The 23,454-nt window shown below is 26.7% G+C and overlaps 1 protein-coding gene and 1 pseudogene across 1 annotated transcript; one reads left to right on the plus strand and one right to left on the minus strand.

Moving 5' to 3' along the window:
• Nucleotides 1-4,809: 4,809 nt before the first annotated feature.
• LOC107168071 (polyglutamylase complex subunit TTLL1-like) lies at nucleotides 4,810-10,306 on the plus strand (annotated as a pseudogene).
• Nucleotides 10,307-10,659: 353 nt separating this feature from the next.
• LOC107168076 (long-chain-fatty-acid--CoA ligase 5) lies at nucleotides 10,660-21,534 on the minus strand. The gene is made up of 12 exons (XM_015517349.2): nucleotides 21,449-21,534; nucleotides 21,234-21,344; nucleotides 17,809-17,932; nucleotides 17,463-17,732; nucleotides 15,874-16,073; nucleotides 14,823-15,023; nucleotides 14,536-14,753; nucleotides 14,291-14,441; nucleotides 13,938-14,210; nucleotides 13,648-13,791; nucleotides 11,043-11,216; nucleotides 10,660-10,888 (listed from the first exon to the last, which is right to left on the minus strand). The coding sequence occupies exons 2-12, from the start codon at nucleotides 21,315-21,317 to the stop codon at nucleotides 10,751-10,753; spliced, it is 1,977 nt and encodes a 658-aa protein (XP_015372835.1). The 5' UTR covers nucleotides 21,318-21,344; nucleotides 21,449-21,534; the 3' UTR covers nucleotides 10,660-10,750.
• Nucleotides 21,535-23,454: the final 1,920 nt, after the last annotated feature.

Here is a 23,454-nt window from a genome sequence, read left to right on the forward strand (position 1 = left end):
TTTTAAACGAGAAACAATTAGATGTTAAGCAGATCTTTTTTTAGTTCCCAAAATGTTGCTTTTGACTAAACGCTCAATTTCGGTTTCAACTTTTTCCCTTTAATGTTAAAAGAATAGACCTATGTTTGTAAAATTTAGGTACCGCCCCCATTTTGATATTTAATGAAATTTCGTATTTGTTAAAAGTGCATATTTCATCTTTAAAAACATTGTTATATTTTTTTATAATACTATCGACACTTACGTAATTTTCAATATTAAACAAGGTAAAACATTTTATATTTTTTATATCATTTTGACCGATTAGTGGAGGACTACCATTGTCGATAACATAAAGGGCAAAGGCACATTGTAAACTTTTTATTTTAGTACACCAAATCGACAAATATTTTTCCCATCGGTTTAATGTCATTGCCGACGTAATCAAAGAGCGAAATGTAATTTTTTTTAAATTTTATATGACCAAACAGTTGACGATATAATATTTTTGAAATTACCCTATGTTGTGAACCGGTATCAATTTTGCATACATTATTATTTTCTACGATTAAATTTACAGCAAACAGTTTCACCGCTTTATTTTGAGAATTTTGATCAATTATGGAAAATAAAGAATTCGAAAGATCATAATTAACTGTTTCACCATCATCATTGTTATCATACAAAAATTTATTTTGTGTTTTGTTATTTTTCCTTTCTTTCTTACCCTTTTTACATACGGTGGACAAATGACCTTTTTCACCGCAATTGTTGCATTCGAAGTACTTGTATCTGTAGTCTCTTTGAAAGTGATTGAAACGGTCACAAATCCCGCATTTAATTTTTGATTCCTTGTATGTGTTGATCCTGCTTGGCACTAAGTCCATTATTTTTTTTTTTTTTGGTTCTTCAAGTCTGCGTATTCTACTTTTTTCCAACACTCTTGTCATTTATTGTAGCTTCTTTGGCTGTCGCGATTTTAATTAAATTTGAATATGTAACTCCAATTTTTGAGGCATCCTCTTCTAACAGACGATCTTGGATTGTTCCTGATCCCATACCGACAACAAATATGTCTCGAATGACTGTTTTAGTTCCGACGAAGATCCACATATTGAAGCAAGATTTTGACACTTGCACCCCATTGGCAAACCGATTCATCTTGTCTTTGTTTAGCTTGATAAAATGTATACCAATCCGCGATGTACGATTTTATTGGTTTGAAATATTTGTTCAAACTTTTCATTTAAGTGTCATACTAAACATCGTTTGGCGTGCTAGGGACACATAAACTAAAAAGTACTTTGTGAATTTCCTCACTGACTGGTGATAATAGAATATTGCTATTTTTTGAATATTGTTTTCGATTGCATTTGCCAAAAAAAAAATTGTCAATTTTGGCTCGAAAATGTTACTGCTACATTTTTAGAATACATTTTTATTTTTTATTTTTTAATGCTGAAAATAAAAAACTTAAAAATTGATAAAAATTTTTTTTGAAATATTCAATATAGCCAATTTGTAAATCTGATTTTTATAAAAATTTATATGGTAAAAACACTTATTTAAGTCAAATGACTGATTTTTTACAATTTTTTTAAATATCAATATTTTCGTTAAGTAAATTACGATCTAGTTTATGTTAGAAACCTAGTAATTTCAAATAATAATAAAGTTTTTTAAAAATTTTTATAATAATATTTTTAAATAAGTGCATGTTAAAATCTAATTATTTTTTTTATTGTATTTATTTTAATAATATGTGAGAATATTGAAACTAAATTTATTAATTAAATAGTTAATTTTAGGTATTTTATATCACAGTTAGATGAATTAAAAGCCAACGAAACAATTCCGGCATTGAGATCGTATAAATGAATTTATGAAAATAAGGTGGAATCAACCTTTCCATTGTTAGGCAACAAAAATATATAGAAGTAATATTTTAAAGTATGTAAGCTAATAACCTTAGTTGTTGAGGCTTTAAAGTAATAATAAAAAAAAAAAAAAATTATATAGATGTCTAATGGTCACCAATGATACTGAGGAACGATTTTTTTCGAAGTAGAAGTTGTTAAAAAATTGTCATTGACCTTCAATAACTCAAGAATGGTTAATTTTTTTTGCCATTATGACTACAAAAAAATAGCATTGAAAAGCATATATCAAAGATATTTTTGAAGAATTTACAACAAAAAAAATAAAAAATAAAAAATATTTTAAAATCAAATGTTTTTAACTAAGAATCACAGTTTATTTCAAGTTTTTTTTTATAGTTCCATTAAGAATCATTTAAAAAATATATATAAATAGTATAATAATTAATAATTTTTTCTTGTAAATGAAATATTAAATTAACATAATTTTATTCATTAATATTAGATGGTAATATTATTAAAGCTGTTTATTTTAATTATTAGGCAGTAAATTTAAAGATGTTTGTATAAAATAATTTTGAAGCGTACCAAAATTTTACTTGCCTTAGGGCCCACAAATGTTTAATCCAGCACAACTTATTTTAATTTTGAGTTAAAATAATTTTACTCATTTTATAAATTGATCACTGACCACATTTTCCCACATTCTTATTCTGAATAGAATTTAAATTTAACCAATCATCTATGTAATGGGGATTTTAGATGGACACCACAATTAATAAAGATAATAAAAATAAAATAAGAATACCAAATACCACGTTACCAATTCAACTATATACAGGGTGTCCCACAGAGAACTGACATTCTGACAAATTAAATAACTTTTGTTCTAATCAATATTTAAAAAAAAATTCTTTTAAATCTAATTAATAGACATTTGCGGTACATTTTTTATTTTTTATTTTTTAATACTGAAAATAAAAAACTTAAAAATTGATAAAAAGTTTTTTCGAAATATTCAATATAGCCAATTTGTAAATCTGATTTTTATAAAAATTTATATGGCAAAAACACGTATTTAAGTTAAATGGCTGATTTTTACAATTTTTTTAAATATCAATATTTTCGTTAAGTAAATTACGATCTAGTTTATGTTAGAAACCTTGTAATTTCAAATAATAATAAAGTTTTTAAAAAATATTTTATTAGAACATTTTTAAATAAGTGCATGTTAAAATCTAATCATTTTTTTTTATTGTATTTATTTTAATAATATGTGATGTATAAACTATAAATTACTATAATTTACCCAACGAAAATATTGATAATTAAAAAAATTGTAAAAAATCAGCCTTTTGACTTAAATAAGTGTTATTATTATTAATTAATTAATAATATTATTAATAAAAGTATTCTTTACGGCTTTTTGAATTCTACTTCTTTCGTAGTTGTTTTGGAACTAAACTACCTATATGTATTTATTCCAAATTCTACAAACTTTTCTATTTTAGGAAGTTTATCAAACCACAACTCGTATGTAGTACGTAGTTTTACATACTTTCCCTGAATTACCAGTATAATTTAATGTGAACACTATACTGTATTGACTGCTTCTGCCCACAGTGATTTTGGAAAATTCTTGGCATAGATCATTGTTCTGGTTGCCTCATAAGTAGTCCTTATTGAACGTTCAGCTCTTCCATTTTGTTGAAGAGTATCAAGTACATTTTTTTCATGTTTTATACGAAGATGATTAGGAATCTTAAGTTGAATTTTAATCATTTCATTGTGGTGTATACTGATGGCTCAATTTTACCCTTTTCTGTCAGTTATTCTTTTTATATTCATGAATTCTTTTTCTCAAACAATCTACCTCCTTCTTCTTCATCTTTTACTGTAGAGTGCTATGCTATCATTGAAATTTTATCTCTTATTTCAAACCTTGCTCCTAATAAATACTTAATTGCCTCTGATTCTATGTCTTGTCTACAATTAGTACTAATTTCTATAATCCTTTTGACTCTCACCTGTCTTCTCTAGTTGTTATGATTAAATCAATCATCTTAAAACTCTATCAAACCAACTATACCATCCAATTTATAATATATTCATAGTATTATTTTATAGTTTCGTAACATAATAATAATAATATGATTCTATCATAGAACAAAAAAAAAATAGGTCTAGTAAATTAAACTTATAGGTACTAATTGTTATAGTAGGTATTAATGAATTTACGAAACTTTAGAAGACCGTAATTATTAATAAACTAGTGATCTTATAACGATAATTTAAGTATCTATCAACATTTTCAGATAAATATCCATTAAAAAATTAAAATACAAAGTTGTTAGTTACCATTTGAAAAAATGAAGTTTATTTTGCTATAAAAAAACATATTTTTCGTTGTTTTTTGTTATGAATTCATTTTATCGATCCTTAATCATTTAAAAACTACATGTGTAGTGGCATCAGAATCAGATACACTGTGTGCATAAATATATATATAATGGCTCACAAAAATAATGTAGGTACCTACTAAAGTACTAACTACTTAACTACTGTTCTTTTTGAGTTTTGATTATACATGTAGAGTAAAAAAAAAAAATTATAGTAATGTTTTACCTTCAACATTGACCTTCACTTAATTATTGTGTTAATAGATAATATATTATAATAAATAGATAATCACCGGTGCTCTAAACTTTGGAGTGGACAACTAATCCGGGTTATTATATAATATGAATAAATATATGTCATTATTAAGAATGTATAACCTAAATGTATTTAGTTGGCTATTATCATAGCTCTCATCTTTTGAGCATCTACCTATATATTTTGTTTACTATTGATACATATTTTCTTCGATATTCGATTGTTAAGGAGAGAGTACAAATTACACACGTAACCAATACTTGTTATGTTATGTACAAAAAATAAATAAGTAAATATTATGATTAAAATAAAATATTGCATAGATATAGATCGTTCTGTGTTACTAAGTAACTTTGAAAAACGTGGATGGATACATGTAGGCCCTGAAGATGAATGGCATTTCTATTGGATTAGCTTGCAAACTTGTCGTTGTTTCTTTAACGCGGAAAATAATTATAGGTTGAAAGATGATCAGATCATAAATCATTTTCCAAATCACTATGAACTCAGCCGAAAAGATTTACTTATAAGGTAAATTCTCATTCATATTATATATATTATGATTAGAATTATAAATTATATCATAGAATACATTTATGTGTTAAAATATAGATATTTGCAATTTTTGATGCTAGATAGTCTGGTTTGTTGATTTTCGATATTTAGGCATAGGTAACATGGTGTATTGGTGTTCATATTTTGATATGATTAAAACTAAAAAAGAAAAAAAAATACAATAAGAATAATATACTTACTCTCGGAGTTTGTTGTTTGCGCATCATTAGTACTACAGGTAGGTAATAAATTTGGTTGGTCTTTTGGCCGCATACGAGTTGATTCCCGGGTACCTGCACCAATACCGTTTAGTTGATTCCCGGGTCATTAAGAAGTACGTACAAATTGATTCCCGGGTCATCAGGAAGTATGTACGAGTTGATTCCCGGATCATTATGTGTTTTATTTAATATTTAGTAAAATATTTTTAAATAAAAATGTAGTTTTTTCCTATTTTGAAAATCATTCAATTTTTATTTATTAATTGTATTATATTTATTATTTATTAAAAAAATTATTACTAAAAATTATTATTAAAAAAATTTAGTAATTATAGGTAAAAAAAATATAAAAAAATTTAGTAATTTGGTAAAAATTTGTAACTCACTGTTTTTATAAATTGGTATCTGGTAATAAGATTACCAGTATACCGTGACATCACTTCTCTTAAAAAAATTTGTTTTTCTTGGTGTTTTTTAGATTTCTTAGTTCCATTACTCTTGCATTTTATGTATGTTTCTGATTGTACATCTAACAGCTCATTTATAAATACGTAAATATTTGGGTGCCCAGTATAAAAACAACTGTTGAGTTTAGAATATACTTGGTGGAAAACTTGCTTCTGGGGAAATATAATTATCAAATACATAGTCCATAAACTCTTCAATTCTAATAGAATCTGGTCTCGGTGGACAAGAGCGAGTTGTGTGTGACGGTCGAACTCTTTTCGGTTATAAATTCTTTAATTGTGCAATCTATTGATAATTAATATACAACAATAGGGAATCAACTTGTACGTCCCTCTTAATGACCCGGGAATCAACTCGTACATACCTAATAATGACCCGGGAATCAACTAATACATAAAATAGGTCTCGGGAATCAACTCACCTACACCGGGTCTTTTGCGCATCGCGCATTTTAACAATATAAAGGTACCTAACCTACCTACTCTATTAGCAAGGGTCGCTAACCTTTTCAAACAAGTGTAACTACATTTGAAGTAGAATAAATATTTATTGTTTCTTGAGTTTCCTTCATAATAATAATAATAATAATGTAATATTTTAATAATACACGAGAAAAAGTAAAAAAAAATGTCCGATTGTTTATCACGCGATCGACCGATAACGGTTAGGTCTGAGAAACTATAATAGATGTTGTAGAGTTAGTGGTTTTAAGGAAAAGATATTATATTGGTACTCTGTTTTAGGATGTAGAACACTTTGTAAGGTCACCTAGAAAAAATTAAAACCGTTTACATATTGTACTGTTACATGTAAAAAAATATATGCTAATCACATAATTTTTTATAAAAAAACACAGGTAGTTAACAGACATATATAAAAATAATAATAATAGTTATTACAGTAAATGTGTGCTATATACAAGCATTATGAATTTTCTTTAAATTTGATTTGAAATTTTTAAATGATTTACAAACAGAAGAATTTGATTTTTTGATTCTCTACAATTAATAATTCAGATTTTTATATTGCTACTGTGAAGGGTTTCAGCTTTTCGATCAGTCCATTTTATAAATAACTTGTACTATGACATAAACATAAAAATTTAAAAAAAAAATCATTGTTATGGAAATAATATGATTTATAACTTATAATTCACTGGTTAGATTAAAAAAAATTTTTAATGTAATATCACCGTACAAAGGGTCCATGATCAATTTTTACCAATTTATTTCATTGGACAAATTATCCGCAGTATACAATTCAAACAATAGTTAGTATAAACTACAAGGTATCTGTTTACCTCTGTTGTAAGATTTTTCTGATGTTTTTTATTTTTTTTTTGCTAGTAGTTGGAGTTTTAATTGGAGATTTATTTGGTTATAGTATAGGCACATAATATATGAAATTATTTAACTATCTAATTTCATATATTCTGTGGTATAGGTACTTTAGAAAGATAAAATTTTGATTATTTGAGTTTTTTTTGTTGTTTTACGTAGATAAAAAATATATTATTGACAAATATTGAGAAAAAAAATAATGTTGTATATTGGTATCCACTATCCATAGCAATTCACTGTTTTATTTTCTCAATACGTCTAATTATATTCGTTTACAGAAATATTAGACGTATCGTCGTGAATTGATAAAAAATGGTACTCCTATTGCAGAATGTATCTCTGGTACATTTTTGTACTTGGATTTTATTCCTACAACCTATGTACTACCCATTGATTATCATTTATTCCTAGAAAAATAGGGTTTTTGTCGTTTCTGTAGTGTAAAGTATAACACAAACTTGATGGACATCAATTATTTATTAGCTCATTTGACAAACGTATCAGTACAAAAAGAAGGTAATAAATACAATGTATTACATAAAATAAAATAAATATACTAATCGACTTACATGGTAATTTTAAAATTAACAACTTATGGTTGGTATTATATGACGTATACCTAAATGTTAATATACTATATTTTTATCGTGGTGTTAAACTTTTAAGTTATTATTTATGTTTATCCAATATTCAAACTGAAGAATATATTAAATACATAGGTGATAGACAATGATATTTGACAAAACAATAGTCTTAAATAAATCATTTCTAATAAAAAATTATATTTGTAAATAATACAGCTTTGTAGTAGGTACCTATAGGCTATAGACATTTTGAAATTTCTATATCCCGTTGAGTTTCTCTGAATTGCTATTCATATATATGATATATGGTATATAATATATTATTATAGACATATGAGTTGACAGTATGACAGTATGACAGTATGACAGTTATGTAATGATAAAGCTTTAAATTTAAGTAGGTACTGATTGTGAATCAATATCGGTCAAATGATTTTGTCATGGAGAGGGGTTATGGTTAATTTTTTAATATTGACGGTTTGATTATTAAGAGTATAATTTATAATGGTTATCAGATCTTAAATATTGATAAAAAGACCATGGATGGATCTTTCTTTCCCCCACCGTTTGACCATCACTACTGCGAAGGAATACGTAATTTACGTAGGTAAGTTTATTATTATTGAATTTATTATATTACACCTATAATTATGTAATGTAAACATTTAATACTGGATCTAAGCTTACGGAGTATAGATATATAGTGATTAGTGGACATCGTGTACTCTAAGTCAATATCATTACAATTTTTATTTTGCTATCAATAACCACCAAAATCATGTGTCCAAAAATTACCATTAAATAATCATTTAATATTTCAATATTGTGTCTGGAATATCTACCTTAAAAAGTTAAAATGAAATGGACTTCGAATACCTTACTGTTTTCAGTTGATATCTAAAATACAGGAGAGAAATTCTATTTGTAAGATAACTGCTGATTTTTTTGTAAATTCAATATTTTTGTTATCAGTCATAAAAATTGGCATATATTTAATTTTTAACGCAGCCAGTGTATTTTTATAATAGTATAGTGCTTATATGCCTATGCAATGTCTTGAAATTAAAATTAAAACGATCTTTACCAATGGGCTGTTGCAAGACATTTGTTTAAAAATCGAATTACTACCTACCTTATTGATTTAAGTAATAAATAATTCACCTTAAAGTATCTTCCAATTTTTCTGAAGGCGTTATTTGTTTTTATTCTTATGCGATTGGTTAGTTGTAAAAAAACTGATTTTCTTACAAAAATAATACAAATTGAACTATTGACAATTTAAACAAAAAACTCACAAAATTTGTTGTCGTTATTTTTCAGTTTTTTAAATGCTTATTGGTAGATATTTCATAAAAACCTTTCACGATGTTTAAATATTTTATCCATATAAGCTTTCTATTTTTTGGCAATGAATTAGTAACCTAAATTTTTTCTTTTTTGTATGGAATAATTGTAGATTTTTACTATAGTATATTGATATTATAGTTGATTGTCGTAAGAACCCAACTGTTTCAAAATCTCTAAAATGAACATGAGTATTATTTTATTATTTCTAAGCCTCCCACGAATTCCTCTTATGAATATTAGGTACTTTTATTGTATAATATTTATGTTATGTGGATATTACGTCAGATAATATGGATAATATAACTGATTATTGTGATCATCTTTTAAATTATTATATTATATAAGCGATCACTACAATAGTATTCATGGTGGTAAATGGTCTACCGAAAATCTAAAATTGTATTTGACCAGTACACGAGGAGAAAAACGTACTCAAAAACTGTTCAATGATATATCATCGATTATTGTGCACTCCCTGAAAGCTGTTTGTAGGTAGCGTCATGTCTCATGATACACATTGTTTCGAATGCTATGGTTATGATATTATTGTAGACGAAGCCCTCAAACCTTAGTTGATTGAAGTGAATTCGTCACCGTCGCTCACGTGTACAACTCCCAGTGATTTTATACTGAAATCAAAACTTATCGACAGCATTATATCCGTTGTGTTACCATCATCAGGTTGGTACTACAACTCTCTTAAATTTAAAGTTCCGATAGAAATACAAAAACGAAAAAAAAAAAACAATGTACTTTTGTATACTTTTATATTTTCAATTCATGAGTAATTATACCTATAAGGCTAAAACATACGGTAATCGTAAAAACTATTATACCATGGATTTATCTATTAAAACATATAAAACTTTGTAAGGGTATATACACCACCTATAAGGCTATAACCTATATCGAAATTATTAAAATTCACGTCAAACCTCTTAGAGGTTACCTACGCACTACGATTTTAAGCCATAACATTTCTTAATATTATAATAATATTATAATGTAATAATAATTTTTATAGGAATCCCAAACTCTCGATGGGATAAAAATCCATCACCAGAATCACTAGTAAACTTTGAAGTTTTGATCAATGAATTGCTGTAAATATTAAATTAAAAGTCTTCTGTGTATGCATATAAACTATAAAGAAGATACCTACCTAAATATAAATATTATATTATCATTATCATACTATAAATAAACCGATATAAGTTGTAAGTTTTTTTTTATTTTATAATATTTGTATCTGTATAATGAATTTATTTTGAGTTTTTACTGCGTGATAACAATTATTAATATGCGAGATATGATGATCGAATGAAATCATAGTATGCTTATATATTGTAATTTTAATGCAGAATACATTGTAGAATGAAGTTGGTGTATGAATTGAATAATAATAAGTATATCGTAAGTCTGTATCTACATTTCTATAATATAAAATAACAATGAGTTTTAATCTTCATCAAAGTTTTACAGAAATATCATGTTTAACATATTATTATTATTTCCATCGTGAGATAGAAGAAATCGTATTATCAATACGACAATACCTATATTATGCACTTATTATAATACCGGCATTATATTATTATACACGTGTATGACAGAAATAGAGAATACTATCGGGTTCAATATAACAGGAAAGTATATATTATTATTGTATTCAACATTGTCACTCATATTGTGTTTATAATGTGTATATTATATTAGGTAACCGTTCATTTCAACTTCATGTACATGTCTTCGATCTGTGGAGCGAAGTATGACCTAACCTGGGGACGTTTCATTTTGAACGTTGGTGTTAACAGTCCATTTTGCACAGAAAAAGGGTCAGGATGCAGATAAATGTCTTTCACCTTCAACAAAATAATGCGTTTACAGTAAATAAATTGATTAGACTAATAATACTTTTAGAACACTAATAATCAGGCATTGTAAGAATAATAAGTTAAATAATACATTTAATGATATTATGTCATTATTATAACAAATAAAACAGTAAGTTAGTACTTGTTCGAATGACTTAAGACCACCGTCTTTTCCCCAAGCCGTCATGTCATCCATTATAAGCTTCTTGACCTCGGGGTTCGCGCACAACACTGACAGCGTACCAGATATGCCATTCTCTTGCGCCCAAGATTTAATGACGTCTACCATGGGAACCACTATGGCTATGATACACGACTAAAAAAGTAAAAACATACAAATAACGTAAAGAAGTATCTATGCATTTAAATATAAAATTTTTTCAATGAAACTTGTGACTATATATTTTTATTAATACCTATAGAAAATCGTAAAATTATAAACTACTATACATAAAACATATTATCATATTATATTAGTATACTATAATCTTGTGATACATAAAATCATTACTTTACATCGTACAAATTATCGGCTGATTAAGATGACTAAAATATATACAGTCGACTCTCAATAATTCAAACCTTCGATAATTCGAAACTTTCAGTAATTCGAAGTAAATACTCGGTTCCTTGAAAATCACGCGGTAATTCGAACAAAAACAAACAATGCATTTACTTACACTAGCTAGGTAATTCAAAATTAAATTTTGGGAAAACTGGCCTCTAACATTTGAAAATTCTAATCAAGGCTGGGCATTAACGAGTTAATAAGTTAAAAGTTAAGTTAATTTTAACTTATTAACTTAACTTACAAACTTACTTACTAGTTCGCTGTTTTAATTAACTTAACTTTAACTTAACGTATTTTTATCTACGTTAACTTAAAATCAACTTCTATTTTTTTAATATTACCAATTAAGTTAATTTTGAATTTTCATTTTATCTAGAATGTATTTTAGTCTATAACGGTTCGTCGATTTTAAATTCGTAGAACATTAGAAAATATTGTTGGAAAAAAAGAAGATATTTTCGTAATTATTTTTATAAATAACAATTAATATGTTATATTAATGAAGTATGTACTAATAAAATAATAAATAATAATTTATAATATAGAGATAACATTGTAACAATGTGAAAATGTGACATTTAGTCGCCCGTATGACCATAATATTATTATATAAGATATATCAATAGCTACGAGCCCACGAAGTCACGTTTAATAATACCAGGCTTGTTAGGTACTCATTATTTATTATTATTATTATTATTATTTCTTAATATTTCTTAATATCTTATTTTATAATTTTTATGATTGTCGATTATCATGAATTGTGACAATTTTCTTAGAAATATACCTACCTAACTATAAATAGTGTTGTATTATACATTTGTGGTTTTCACTTATTTTAAAACCTTTTCAATGAATTTTAGATTCTGAGCGGAACGATGAATGTATTGATTTTACCATGATGTGTGTTTTTATTTATTTTTTATTTTATTTTATGTTTTTTTTTGTGCCTATCATCACGTTTTGGGGCAGTAAAAGTGCTTCGATTTTTGACTTCAGTACCTCGTTCGATCAGAAAGTGAATCTAGTTGGTACTTTGGGGGGTCAAAAGAAAAAAAATTCTTAATATTTTTCCAAATAATCTGGATGAACAAACTAAAAATTAACGGAAAAACGGGAAATTTTACGCATAATCAAATTTTCGACAAAATCAACTTTGGTTTTTGATGTAACTTTAAAACAAATGACCATAGATACATGAAATTTTCACCAAATGTTTATATAAATATATTCTATCCACCATACAATTTTCAAAAATTTTTGACTTAAGTTGAACTTAAGTGGGCATATGCAATTTTCGATCATTATTAGTTTTTTTTAAATTAATATCGATAAAAATTTATTTTTGGGTAGAAGATCTTGAAAATTTAATACAAGGTTTTAAACATATTGTTATAATAGCAGTTGAAAAATAAAAGAAATTCAGTCACAATTTTTTTTATAAGCATTCAAAGTTTAAATTTCGACAAAATACGTAAAATTCACGAAAATTTGAAAATTATTTTAAGCTAAAAATTCATAAAAAATTTTCTTTTTAAATCTAAGATTTTAAAATTAAATACAAGGCTCCTAACATATTTTTACAATAGCAGTTGAAAAACAAAAGAAATATATAATCACAATTTTTTTTATAAGCATTCAAAGTTTGAATTACGAAAATTCGAAAATTATTTTAAGCTAGAAATTCATAAAAATTTTTCTTTTTAAATCTAATATTTGAAAATTTAATACAAGATTCGATATAATTTTATAAGTCATGGTACATACGACATACCTTTTACAAAATCTCTTTGCTGTGTATAAGTTACCAAATAAACTGTAAAAATACGCGGGAGCCCCGTTAACATTTGGTAACTAAACGATTGTTATATTCGCCACTGACATAGCCAGTAGGTGTATGTGATAAAATGGAATCAATGAAAATGCTTATAAAATATTAATTAATTCAGTAACAAAAACACTTTTAATTTTAATACTTGCGTAAATTGATATCGTATGTACGAATATTATCATTTGAAAATAAGCAGTTACATACCTATACGATAATATCTTTAATGATTATACAATTACTATTAAATGTAAATTTAATTTTTCGTTTAATAGTAACTCTCAGTTCTAATTTTCTTTCGAGAAACATTTAAATAGTAGTCAACAATTGATACAAATAATGAATTACCTTTATCGATTCTCCGTGGACAAATACTTGTTTTACATATTGGCTTTTATGATAAATTGTTTCGATTTTTTCTGGAACAATATATTCCCCTTGAGAGAGTTTAAATATATGTCGCTTGCGATCGATTATTTTAAGAGTGCCGTTCTAAAAACAAAAAAAAATACTACTCATTATTATTAAATAAATAATAAATATTAATTATCAGTTATTATAAATATATCATAAATAAATACATAAATTATGATTATAAGATAAATAATGTATGAATGTAATGAATCTTTGACACTCACAGAAAGCCACATTCCAATATCTCCAGTATGATGCCAACCATGGTCGTCGAACGAAACGGCATCAGGATCTTTAAAGTACCCTTGAAATATGTTAGACCCTTTTACGCAAATTTCTCCTTGGTTAGAGGTCGCGTAATATTCCATTTCCGGTACGTCGGCCAGTTTAACCAAGTTGCAAGCTATTGGCGGTCCCACATGTTCTGTGTGCATATCGCCTTGGATCGACAGCGTAATGGGTGCCGTACACTCAGTTTGGCCGTATCCCTCTACCACCTGATGAATACAGTAATATAGGTACGCTAATGTAACGAGAAAAAGCAACTCAAATATTTTTTTTAATTGGCTTAACTCACAATACATCCGAGTGCACATCTCATGAATGTCAAAACGTTACCGGCTAATGGGGCCGAGCCCGTAATCATCAGTCTCAGGCGTCCACCCATGTTCCTCTGCAAAGTGCCAAAAACCAACCGGTCCCAAATACTGTTCTTTCGGATGATGCCTCTAAAAAAACAATAAAAAAAAAAAAAAAAAAACAATGGCAGAGTAAAGCAACTAGGTCATTTGAACGATAATATAATTAGGAGACAAACCAAACTTTTTAATTTCATTTTCTTTTGACCGAAGCGCCATGTTAAACATGACGCGTTTGAAAAACTGCGGAACAATATTCGCCATTTCCGTCTCATAGATTCTGTTAAGCAGACGAGGGACACTGGGCATAATCGTTGGCTTCAGCACCTTCATATCTTCAAATAAATACTTGATGTTTCCACTGTAAAAGCCAACCGAACCGCCAACCAAATACATGCCATTCTGTGAACCCGGACATTATTGACGTTAGATGGGAAGTTTGAAACATTTATGTATTCATCGTATACATACTTCACAACACCTTTCCAACATGTGTGCTAAAGGTAAGTACGAGATCATCACGTCACCCACGCTCGGTCTATATCGGGAAAGTTGAACTAGAACGGCACTGATAGCTGCGACTACATTGCCGTGGGTCAGCATCACTCCTTTGGGTAATCCCGTGGTGCCCGAAGTATAGCATATTGTGCACAAATCAGTAGGTTTTGGGGGCTATTTATAGACAAGATGATTATGTTTACAGATTAAATCAGGCCAAAATTTCAAACCCTATGTATTGATTATAATAAAATTATAGGTATAAGCATTTGTTAAAAAAAAATATTTATAATTTTTAATTTGAGAAAAAATATGAACAAATAAATTATTCTAGTTTTTAATTTATACACATATTTAGTTATCTCAGTAATTCAGATCAAACGAACTATTTATATTATTATACTATGGTTTTTTTTCTGGGTTAATTATTTGAATACCTATCAATAGTAAAAGACTGCATTTATGTTTGCATCCTTGGCCAGTAACTGTAATTTATTGCCCTTACCCCGGTCCCCTCACAAAAATTATTTTATGACTGGATGAATTTTGTCATCATTTATGCTTTTAATTCTTAGAAAAAGAATTTTAGTTATGTATTTCCGGTATTTTTAACATGAAAATGTGAATATGTTTTTGTTACAAAGTACACATTTTTTTTCTGACCAATACCAATTTAGTAGGTATGAATTAAATATTGAAATTATTTTTATTTTTTAATGATAATTAATACGTATTTCATAAAATTAAATTTAAAAAACATATCATGATTCAATGTCTTACATGTAAGTTTTTTTTGTGCAATCGAGAAAACATTAAGTTTTATTTAATTATGGTAAATTAAAAATGTATTGCTTCCCTTTTATTATCTTTTTTCAAGCTAAAACAAAAATTTTAATAAATTTTAAAAATTATTCCCTTGTAGAAAGTTATTTACGATAAACAAATTTTTATTTATATACAATTTTATTTGACATAATTTTCATAAGTTATGACTTATAATGACACATCATATGTAAATGATTACCTGTTCAGGATACGGTTTAGATGCTCCAGCTTTCTCCACTTCGTCAAAAGTCAATAATTCTACACCACGGTTCTTGGCTTTCTGGCTAGTTGATGGTCGGACACCACGGATGACAATTATTCGCCGAAGACACTTAGGCGATCTATCTAATAACTGATTGCATTTCTCGTCCGTGTCGACCACCACTACTGATATTTCCGCTAAATTATCACATACCACGTCATACACAGTGTTGAGACTTATCTAGATAAATTTATCTAGATATTTCATCTAGATAATATTTATTTATATTTTATCTTATCTAGATGAAAATGTGGATAGGTATCTAAGGATTATTTAAGATAAAAAAATCGTTATCTTTTTAGTAATTATCTAGATAATATAAGTAAATCGAAAAATCCCAACATTTGTATATGTACATGTATATATTATTATTATTATTTTTTTTTTATTTTAAAGTTGAAAAGTAATAACTGATTATGTATAAAATATAATATTACACTTATTAATTATTTAAAAATATTCATTATTATTATGCATTATGTAAAATTTTAATTTGGAATTTTTATGTTATTAATAAAAAGAGATTTTTGTTTGGAAGAATTATGTTTTGAATTATAATGCTTAAAATTTAAAATGTTTCTTATGCATACATTTTATTTTGTATTGTCATTAAATACAATATAAATGTTTTAAAAATGGTTTATGGAAGTAGTTATTTATTAACAATTTAAACTTCAAAATTGATTAATTTTTATGGTACTATAAGATAGAGTACTTAATTTAATAAGTCTCATTGTTCAACTTTTAATTCATTTTAAAACACAAACTATACTTATATTAATCTTTGAAATTATGTAAGTAAGAATGACAAATGGCCAATGGGTAAACATATATAAAGAAAATTGTGGAATATTGATGGTCATTATTTATGTTATGTTTAAAAAATCTGTATTCTTAATCTTAAGATTTCAATTATTAGTAGATATATTAATTTTCCACGATAAAATATTAATTTAATTGTTGGTTAAATTAAACTATTTTAAACATTTAAATGTTCATCTTTTTTTTTATCTAGATAAATTTTGTTTGTATTTTATCTTATCTGAGATAATTTAAATACATGCTATCTTATCTTAATCTAGATAATATTAGAGCAATAATCTTTTATCTATATCTAGATAATTTTTACTTATCTGGTCTCAACACTGGTCATACAATTAATCATAAGTTACCCCCCCCCCTATCTATCTATACTACATTTCAAAAGAGAACATACCGGGTGTCGGACCAGTTTACGTTCGGCGGCGCGCATCCCCCACCAATTACCACCGGTTACGACGAGCGCGCTAGTAACGACTGCTTGTTGTCAACCGATATACTCGTCGGCACACTTTGATCAGCAACTTTCGTGCGCGATCGATGGGTCGTATCGGCCTAAGTGGGAGAAATTAGCTTCGGGACGGCTGGCAGCCGTCAGTCGGCATGCGCGAAACCGGTATGTTCTCTTTTGAAATGTAGTATAAATGGTAATTGAACCACTATGTTCACATAACTCTACACGAAATACATAATAATACTAACAATACCTTGGTTTATAATGAATGAACATGCTTCTGGACCCAGTGTATCGTAAAGTGGTACAATTACCATAGAAAAGCAATAAGCCGCTTGTTCTGTTAAAATCCATTCAGGACAGTTTTGACTAAATATTCCGATGAAAATCTGGTTAGTTTTTGGAAATCCAAAACCTAATAGACCTGAACCGAAATTGCGAGCGCGAAGTAATGTCTCGTTGTAATGAATCCATTGAAATGGTTTACTGATATTTTCACGCCAGCCTAAGCACTTTCCATTGTCTAAAAGTACATGAAATATCAATATATTTTTTTAATTCATAATACATTACCAATTTTAGAAGAAAAAAAATATCACTTGAAACTTTTGCGCCTTTCCGAAACGTCTCGTACAAGGTCCTAGCATCTGGTGCTATATTACTTAGAAATTTTCCTTCTATGCCTTCTTTGTAAAATTTTGAAACATGTACAATTTCTGGTCCCTAAAAATAAATTAATATTTTGATAAGGTTACACAATTGATTGACAATTATTGTTATTATAGATAATCATTCAAGTTAATAATAATTAAACATCTAATTATTTTGTCACAAAAACTTTTAAATAAATAAGTGAACAAATATATAGGTTGCATATGGCCTTGAGAACAATCCGTAAGTGCCCATTTTTAATTTGATTGCTCTATTAAGACTTGTTTATAATTTCTTGGCAATCTTTTTAATTAAGAACATCTGTCAAATTTAGTTTATTTAAAATATATTTTTATTCTCATTTTTATCACATAAAATTCCATACGATCTTAAATTATTATAATATTTATTAATTCTATTCTCCTCCAATAATTGTTCAATTTTGAAATGGTTTTAGTTTCAAGTTCTAGAAAAACCTAAACGGTTAGGTATTAGAATTGTCCATTATTTCAGTGTATCTATATAATTAAAATTAGGTACCGTAAAACACTCTTAAAGGTTGTCAGCTAAAAATTAGGGAAAAAACTGATGAAAACAATTTATTATTGTGTACTAAAAAATTAATTTTAAAATTATTTAAACTGATAAATGTCTGTTTAAAAATATCAAACAAATGTTATAACCTTGTAACATAATAAAATACATAATTAGTGATTTAAAATTTCTTTAAATACTAATATAATTTTCAAATGATTACAAAATAAGTTTTAATTTTAACTTCAAGTAGGTACGTTTATTTTTATGAATATTCGTCATTATATTTATTAGATTGTTTTCTTTATTACTATTTACTACCTATAATAATATACAATTGTATTTAAAATATTTTATATTGACAAATAGATAATAATTATTACATTTTTACACACCAACATACCATGATATAGTTATACCTATTTTATTATAAATAAGATGTGTATAATAATTTGTTTGTTACTACAATAAATTAGTTTGAGAAATTCAGAATAATTTTAATTAAATTTTTTTTGAAGCATATGAACAAATTTAAACTATGTTTAAAAATATAAAAATATTTCGATATTTTTTTCGAACGCAAAGAAAAATTTCAAAATCTTTTTATTCTTTTAAATTAATAGTGTGGGTACTATACCTACTTTATAATTATATTATTATTTTGGTTATCTTTGTGTACTAACCATTAGATATGTAAAATCAGGTTAGGTAATTTAAAAATGAAATCTCCATGTAAGTTGTTGGTTAACTTTTGTTTATGTATTATAGTAACTAATATACATATTACATATTAATCATTTTATATCATATACAGAGGTACATTTTCCTTGCATCTTTTAGATGCGACTTCATGAGTCAATACCCGTCTGGGACTTAGTCGTCGTATATAAATGCTGCTGTTCCACTGTCTGACACTGCAAAGGAAATATAGATACCTTTACAGATAATCGTGATACATATGGTTATTTTGTATTTTTCCATAATTATAAATTTGTATACATATAACTATTTAAGTTATAACTTTAATGATTAATGAACATTTTTAGAGAAAACAAAAGTCAAGATATATTTATTTACTTGATTAAAAAAATAAATACCTGTATGTAGCGATATTATCATAAAGGTATAAAAACTATAAGGTAGTACATTTTATAAAATAAAAATCATCATGGGCACCTCCTACTATAGAATAAATAAATTAAATTAAATTAAATACATAAAAGTATAAGTTTAGTACAGGAAAAAATTGTTTGTGTAAAAATTGCAGTAAGGTATACCGTATACCAACTTGATATTTTTTTTCAGAAAATTATGAAATTGAGTCATGGTTGCAGTCTTGAAAAGTGTTTGAATAAATGCATTTAAATAGTTATTATTAAAAGTATCTAAATATTTTTGTAATTTTATAGGTACTTGAAATATTAAAAGTAAAAGCAAAAGAAAGTAAAAGTTAAATAGCGGTGTTAATTGTTTTTGTCAAAGCCTATATTAATATGTATATGTATATATATATATATTATATACCTTTATTTTATTGTTACCTGAAAATTAGAAACTACAAATCCAAGACTAAGAGATACAGGTTTTGTGTACTTTGCAAGTATTCATATTATATCATCTATTGATTATAAATTATTCCAAAGAAGAAATATAAAAATGAATTAATGAAAATATACCTGATATACGGACACAGCAGCAGAGGGCGTTTTATGAATTTAAACAATTATATATAACATACAATTTGTATTTTGTTCATTGTCACCAATATTGGTTATCGAAATAGTATAGAGACCTGAGACGTTGTAAATTTAAAGTCATGATAATAAATTACTAGATTGAATAAAATATATTTAGATTCGTATTGGTACCTATTTGTTTTTGAATCTAAAATAAGTGCATAAATTAGTTAGTACCTAACATAAATTACCTACTAAAATAAGTAAAATTAACCAATTAAACTATTTCAATAGTTGTCAAAACATTTATGCAATCACAATATTATTGTTCACGTTAAAATTTATTAGAGTTATACTTATTTATAAATCTGGAATACCATATTTTGATCGATTATATTTCAACTAAAATGAATACTATAACGCGGCGTTATTAACGCCCCATGCATTATAAGGCTAAACATCCTAAAACACTTAACGAATATAATATATTGCAGTGGATGATGGGGGAAGTGTCCATACATAGAATAGGTACGTATACATTGAATTAAAAAATTATTGTTTGGCATAGGTGTACAAGTAAACATAATTTAACGAGCGCGTGGTGGTTAGTAGCTCCTCGTTCTCCCGAAATAGCCATCTCGATCTCAATATTGTCGACTATTAGTAGTCATTAAGTGCACGTAATGTCTAGATGTATTTTTAAACTCGCGACCTGAATATGAAAATTAACCATAATCGAAAAAAATTAAGAAAAAACATTTTCCAACATTTTTGAAAATATTATTATACAATTGAAATTTTTATTAATTCTTAATTATGAAGTGTTAGTGTGATAATAGTTGATATCTCTCATATTGTGACATGTACAATATTATAATCTAGTTATTAAAATATTTATTTTTATATTATTGATCATTAAACTCGAATTATAAGGCCTTTAATCAAGTATAATATCATTATTAATCATTTTATAAGGATACTATCCAATTTTTTTTTCGTAATTATTTAGACAATTATATTAATTTGACTTCTTCTCGAGTATATTATAGATACAAGTAACTAGTAAGATTGTGTATAAAATAGGTTTAAACTACAGTATGTTACAACATTTTATCACTACTCTGTTATAATTATAATGTGTCTATACTATTTTTATTACGGACCTTAAGTAGATCCGACTGATGATCGAGGTTAATGGGCACTTCCAACGCGCTCTCGTTCATCCAGTTCGGACAGTAACACGACATAGTTGGAGTTTTATGAACACCAGAGCACTATCATTGTATCCAAAATCAGAACATAATATTATTAGATAACTAATAGCAAAGCAAAAAAAAAAAAAATGAAACAAAAACAATAATGACACCGTACGACGTACACGGTTGACGGCTGCGACACAACGACGAGTGTGCACTCGCACTGCGACGGCGGCAGCGACTGTTATTGAACTGCCAAAAAAGCGACCGCAGCCGAGAAACGAAGAATGACAACGTGACTTCAAGAACGTTATAAATTATTTTTAAACCCAGCCCTCGGTCAAACTTAGAGCGTACCGTACTCACTCCCATTACGATACACACGCACGGTGAACACGGTTCGATGCCAAAATATAAGATAGATAATATAGCATACAGATACTTAGGTACAACACTTGTCATAATAATCTCACACGGTGGATACGTATCGACGCACAACCGACACGGCCGCACGCGTAATTATATGCTGTAGACATAGGGAATTTTTCATTGAAATGTCGTCACCTGCATGTATATAGAAAAAAGTAATAATAATAAATATAACATGCCTGTGGTGCCACTTTACTTGATATAAATACGTCTGTGCGGTTCGACAGGCTTAAATAATATATATACTTAAGCGTCGAAACTTCAAAGTTGTTATTATTATTATTTTTTTTTTAAATATATCAATTAACTTCAATGAATTTATACTCCCGGTCGGTATTATGTTTACGTACTATGGTACATTCAGTATTTGCTGATTACATCAATACTCAACATTTTAAAAATAAATAATAAATTTGTTTACTCTCTTTTTTTATGATATGAGTAGGTATACAATAATATATATTAAAATAAAAAATTTCAAAAAAAAATCTACATGCACGATTACACCATGGCTGTAGATTCACTTGTTCCAGTAAATATGTGATAGTCTTCAATGGTTTAGTTTCCACCCAAATAACATTTTTGTTTATAGGTTGTTAATTTTTACAACTCTAACTACAATAAGTAAAACATTTTCTGATCGAGAAGACAAAGTACCTATGCTTTTAGATATTTTTTATAAAAAATCTTCAAGTACCTACTGGATTTTTTATTTCAATGACGTATAAAAGTACAATAAAAATCGAATCAAAAATTCACTTATTATGTATCATTACAATTAGTTTTTGTTTTTTGCTAATAATAATAATAAGAATGTTTTATAAACTGAATATATTCGTATTCTGATATAACGATTGATTTATATTTTATTTTGTTTATTTACAGATCAAATAATGTATGCATATGTACCTAATATTTAAATATATACTGTATATATATACCTTGTATAATACTATAATGTATATACCTATTATATTATTGTATTTATTATACATATAATACTTATCTACCGACCTACCGTCTACAAATTACATTTTAACGTTTTTTTTCTCATACACCGATTCAAAAGAGATTTGTAATAATTAAAGACCTGATTTTTGTGAAACCAACATCTTAAAAACGTGCTATTAAAATGTTAAAATGAAAAACAAATTCTTATTATAATTTATAAGTAGGTAATACCTAATATAGGTATACCTAATTCAAATTTTTTTTATACTATTTTTTAAATAATATTATTATTTATCAGTTGGTAATAAATAACTATTATATTAAAATTGAAAATTGAAAAAAAAATTTTAATAAAATAATAATAAATTAACACTATGTATATAACTGACTTTAGTACTTTACAATATTTGATTAAAATGTTTGGCTGCTGCGGATAGACGGTATAATAGTATACTGTACTGTACTTATGTCTGAATGTGTATATGTAATCGATAATCTATCGATTATCGTTGTAGTCATTATCTTAATTAGGTACGTCCTATTACACCGAAATATACATTATAATATAAATAATTATACAACATAATAAAAGTCCAATACTTCATATTATAACAACATAATATAGCAATGATAAAAAGAATACAACAATATTTGTACAAAAGTAGGTACTATTCAGTACATTTTTATGAAAAAAAAAAACATATTATAATTTCGTGCAATATAAAACTTTCTTTAAATTAATCTACATCTCATCTTGATTTAAATTTTTAGCTTGTTTCTATAGAATTTAAAACACGCCATAAAAATA

Source organism: Diuraphis noxia, unplaced genomic scaffold (assembly GCF_037042655.1).
Source record: "Diuraphis noxia isolate RWA-SAM2 unplaced genomic scaffold, SU_Dnox_SAM2 contig0003, whole genome shotgun sequence".
Classification (NCBI taxonomy): Eukaryota; Metazoa; Arthropoda; class Insecta; order Hemiptera; family Aphididae; genus Diuraphis; species Diuraphis noxia.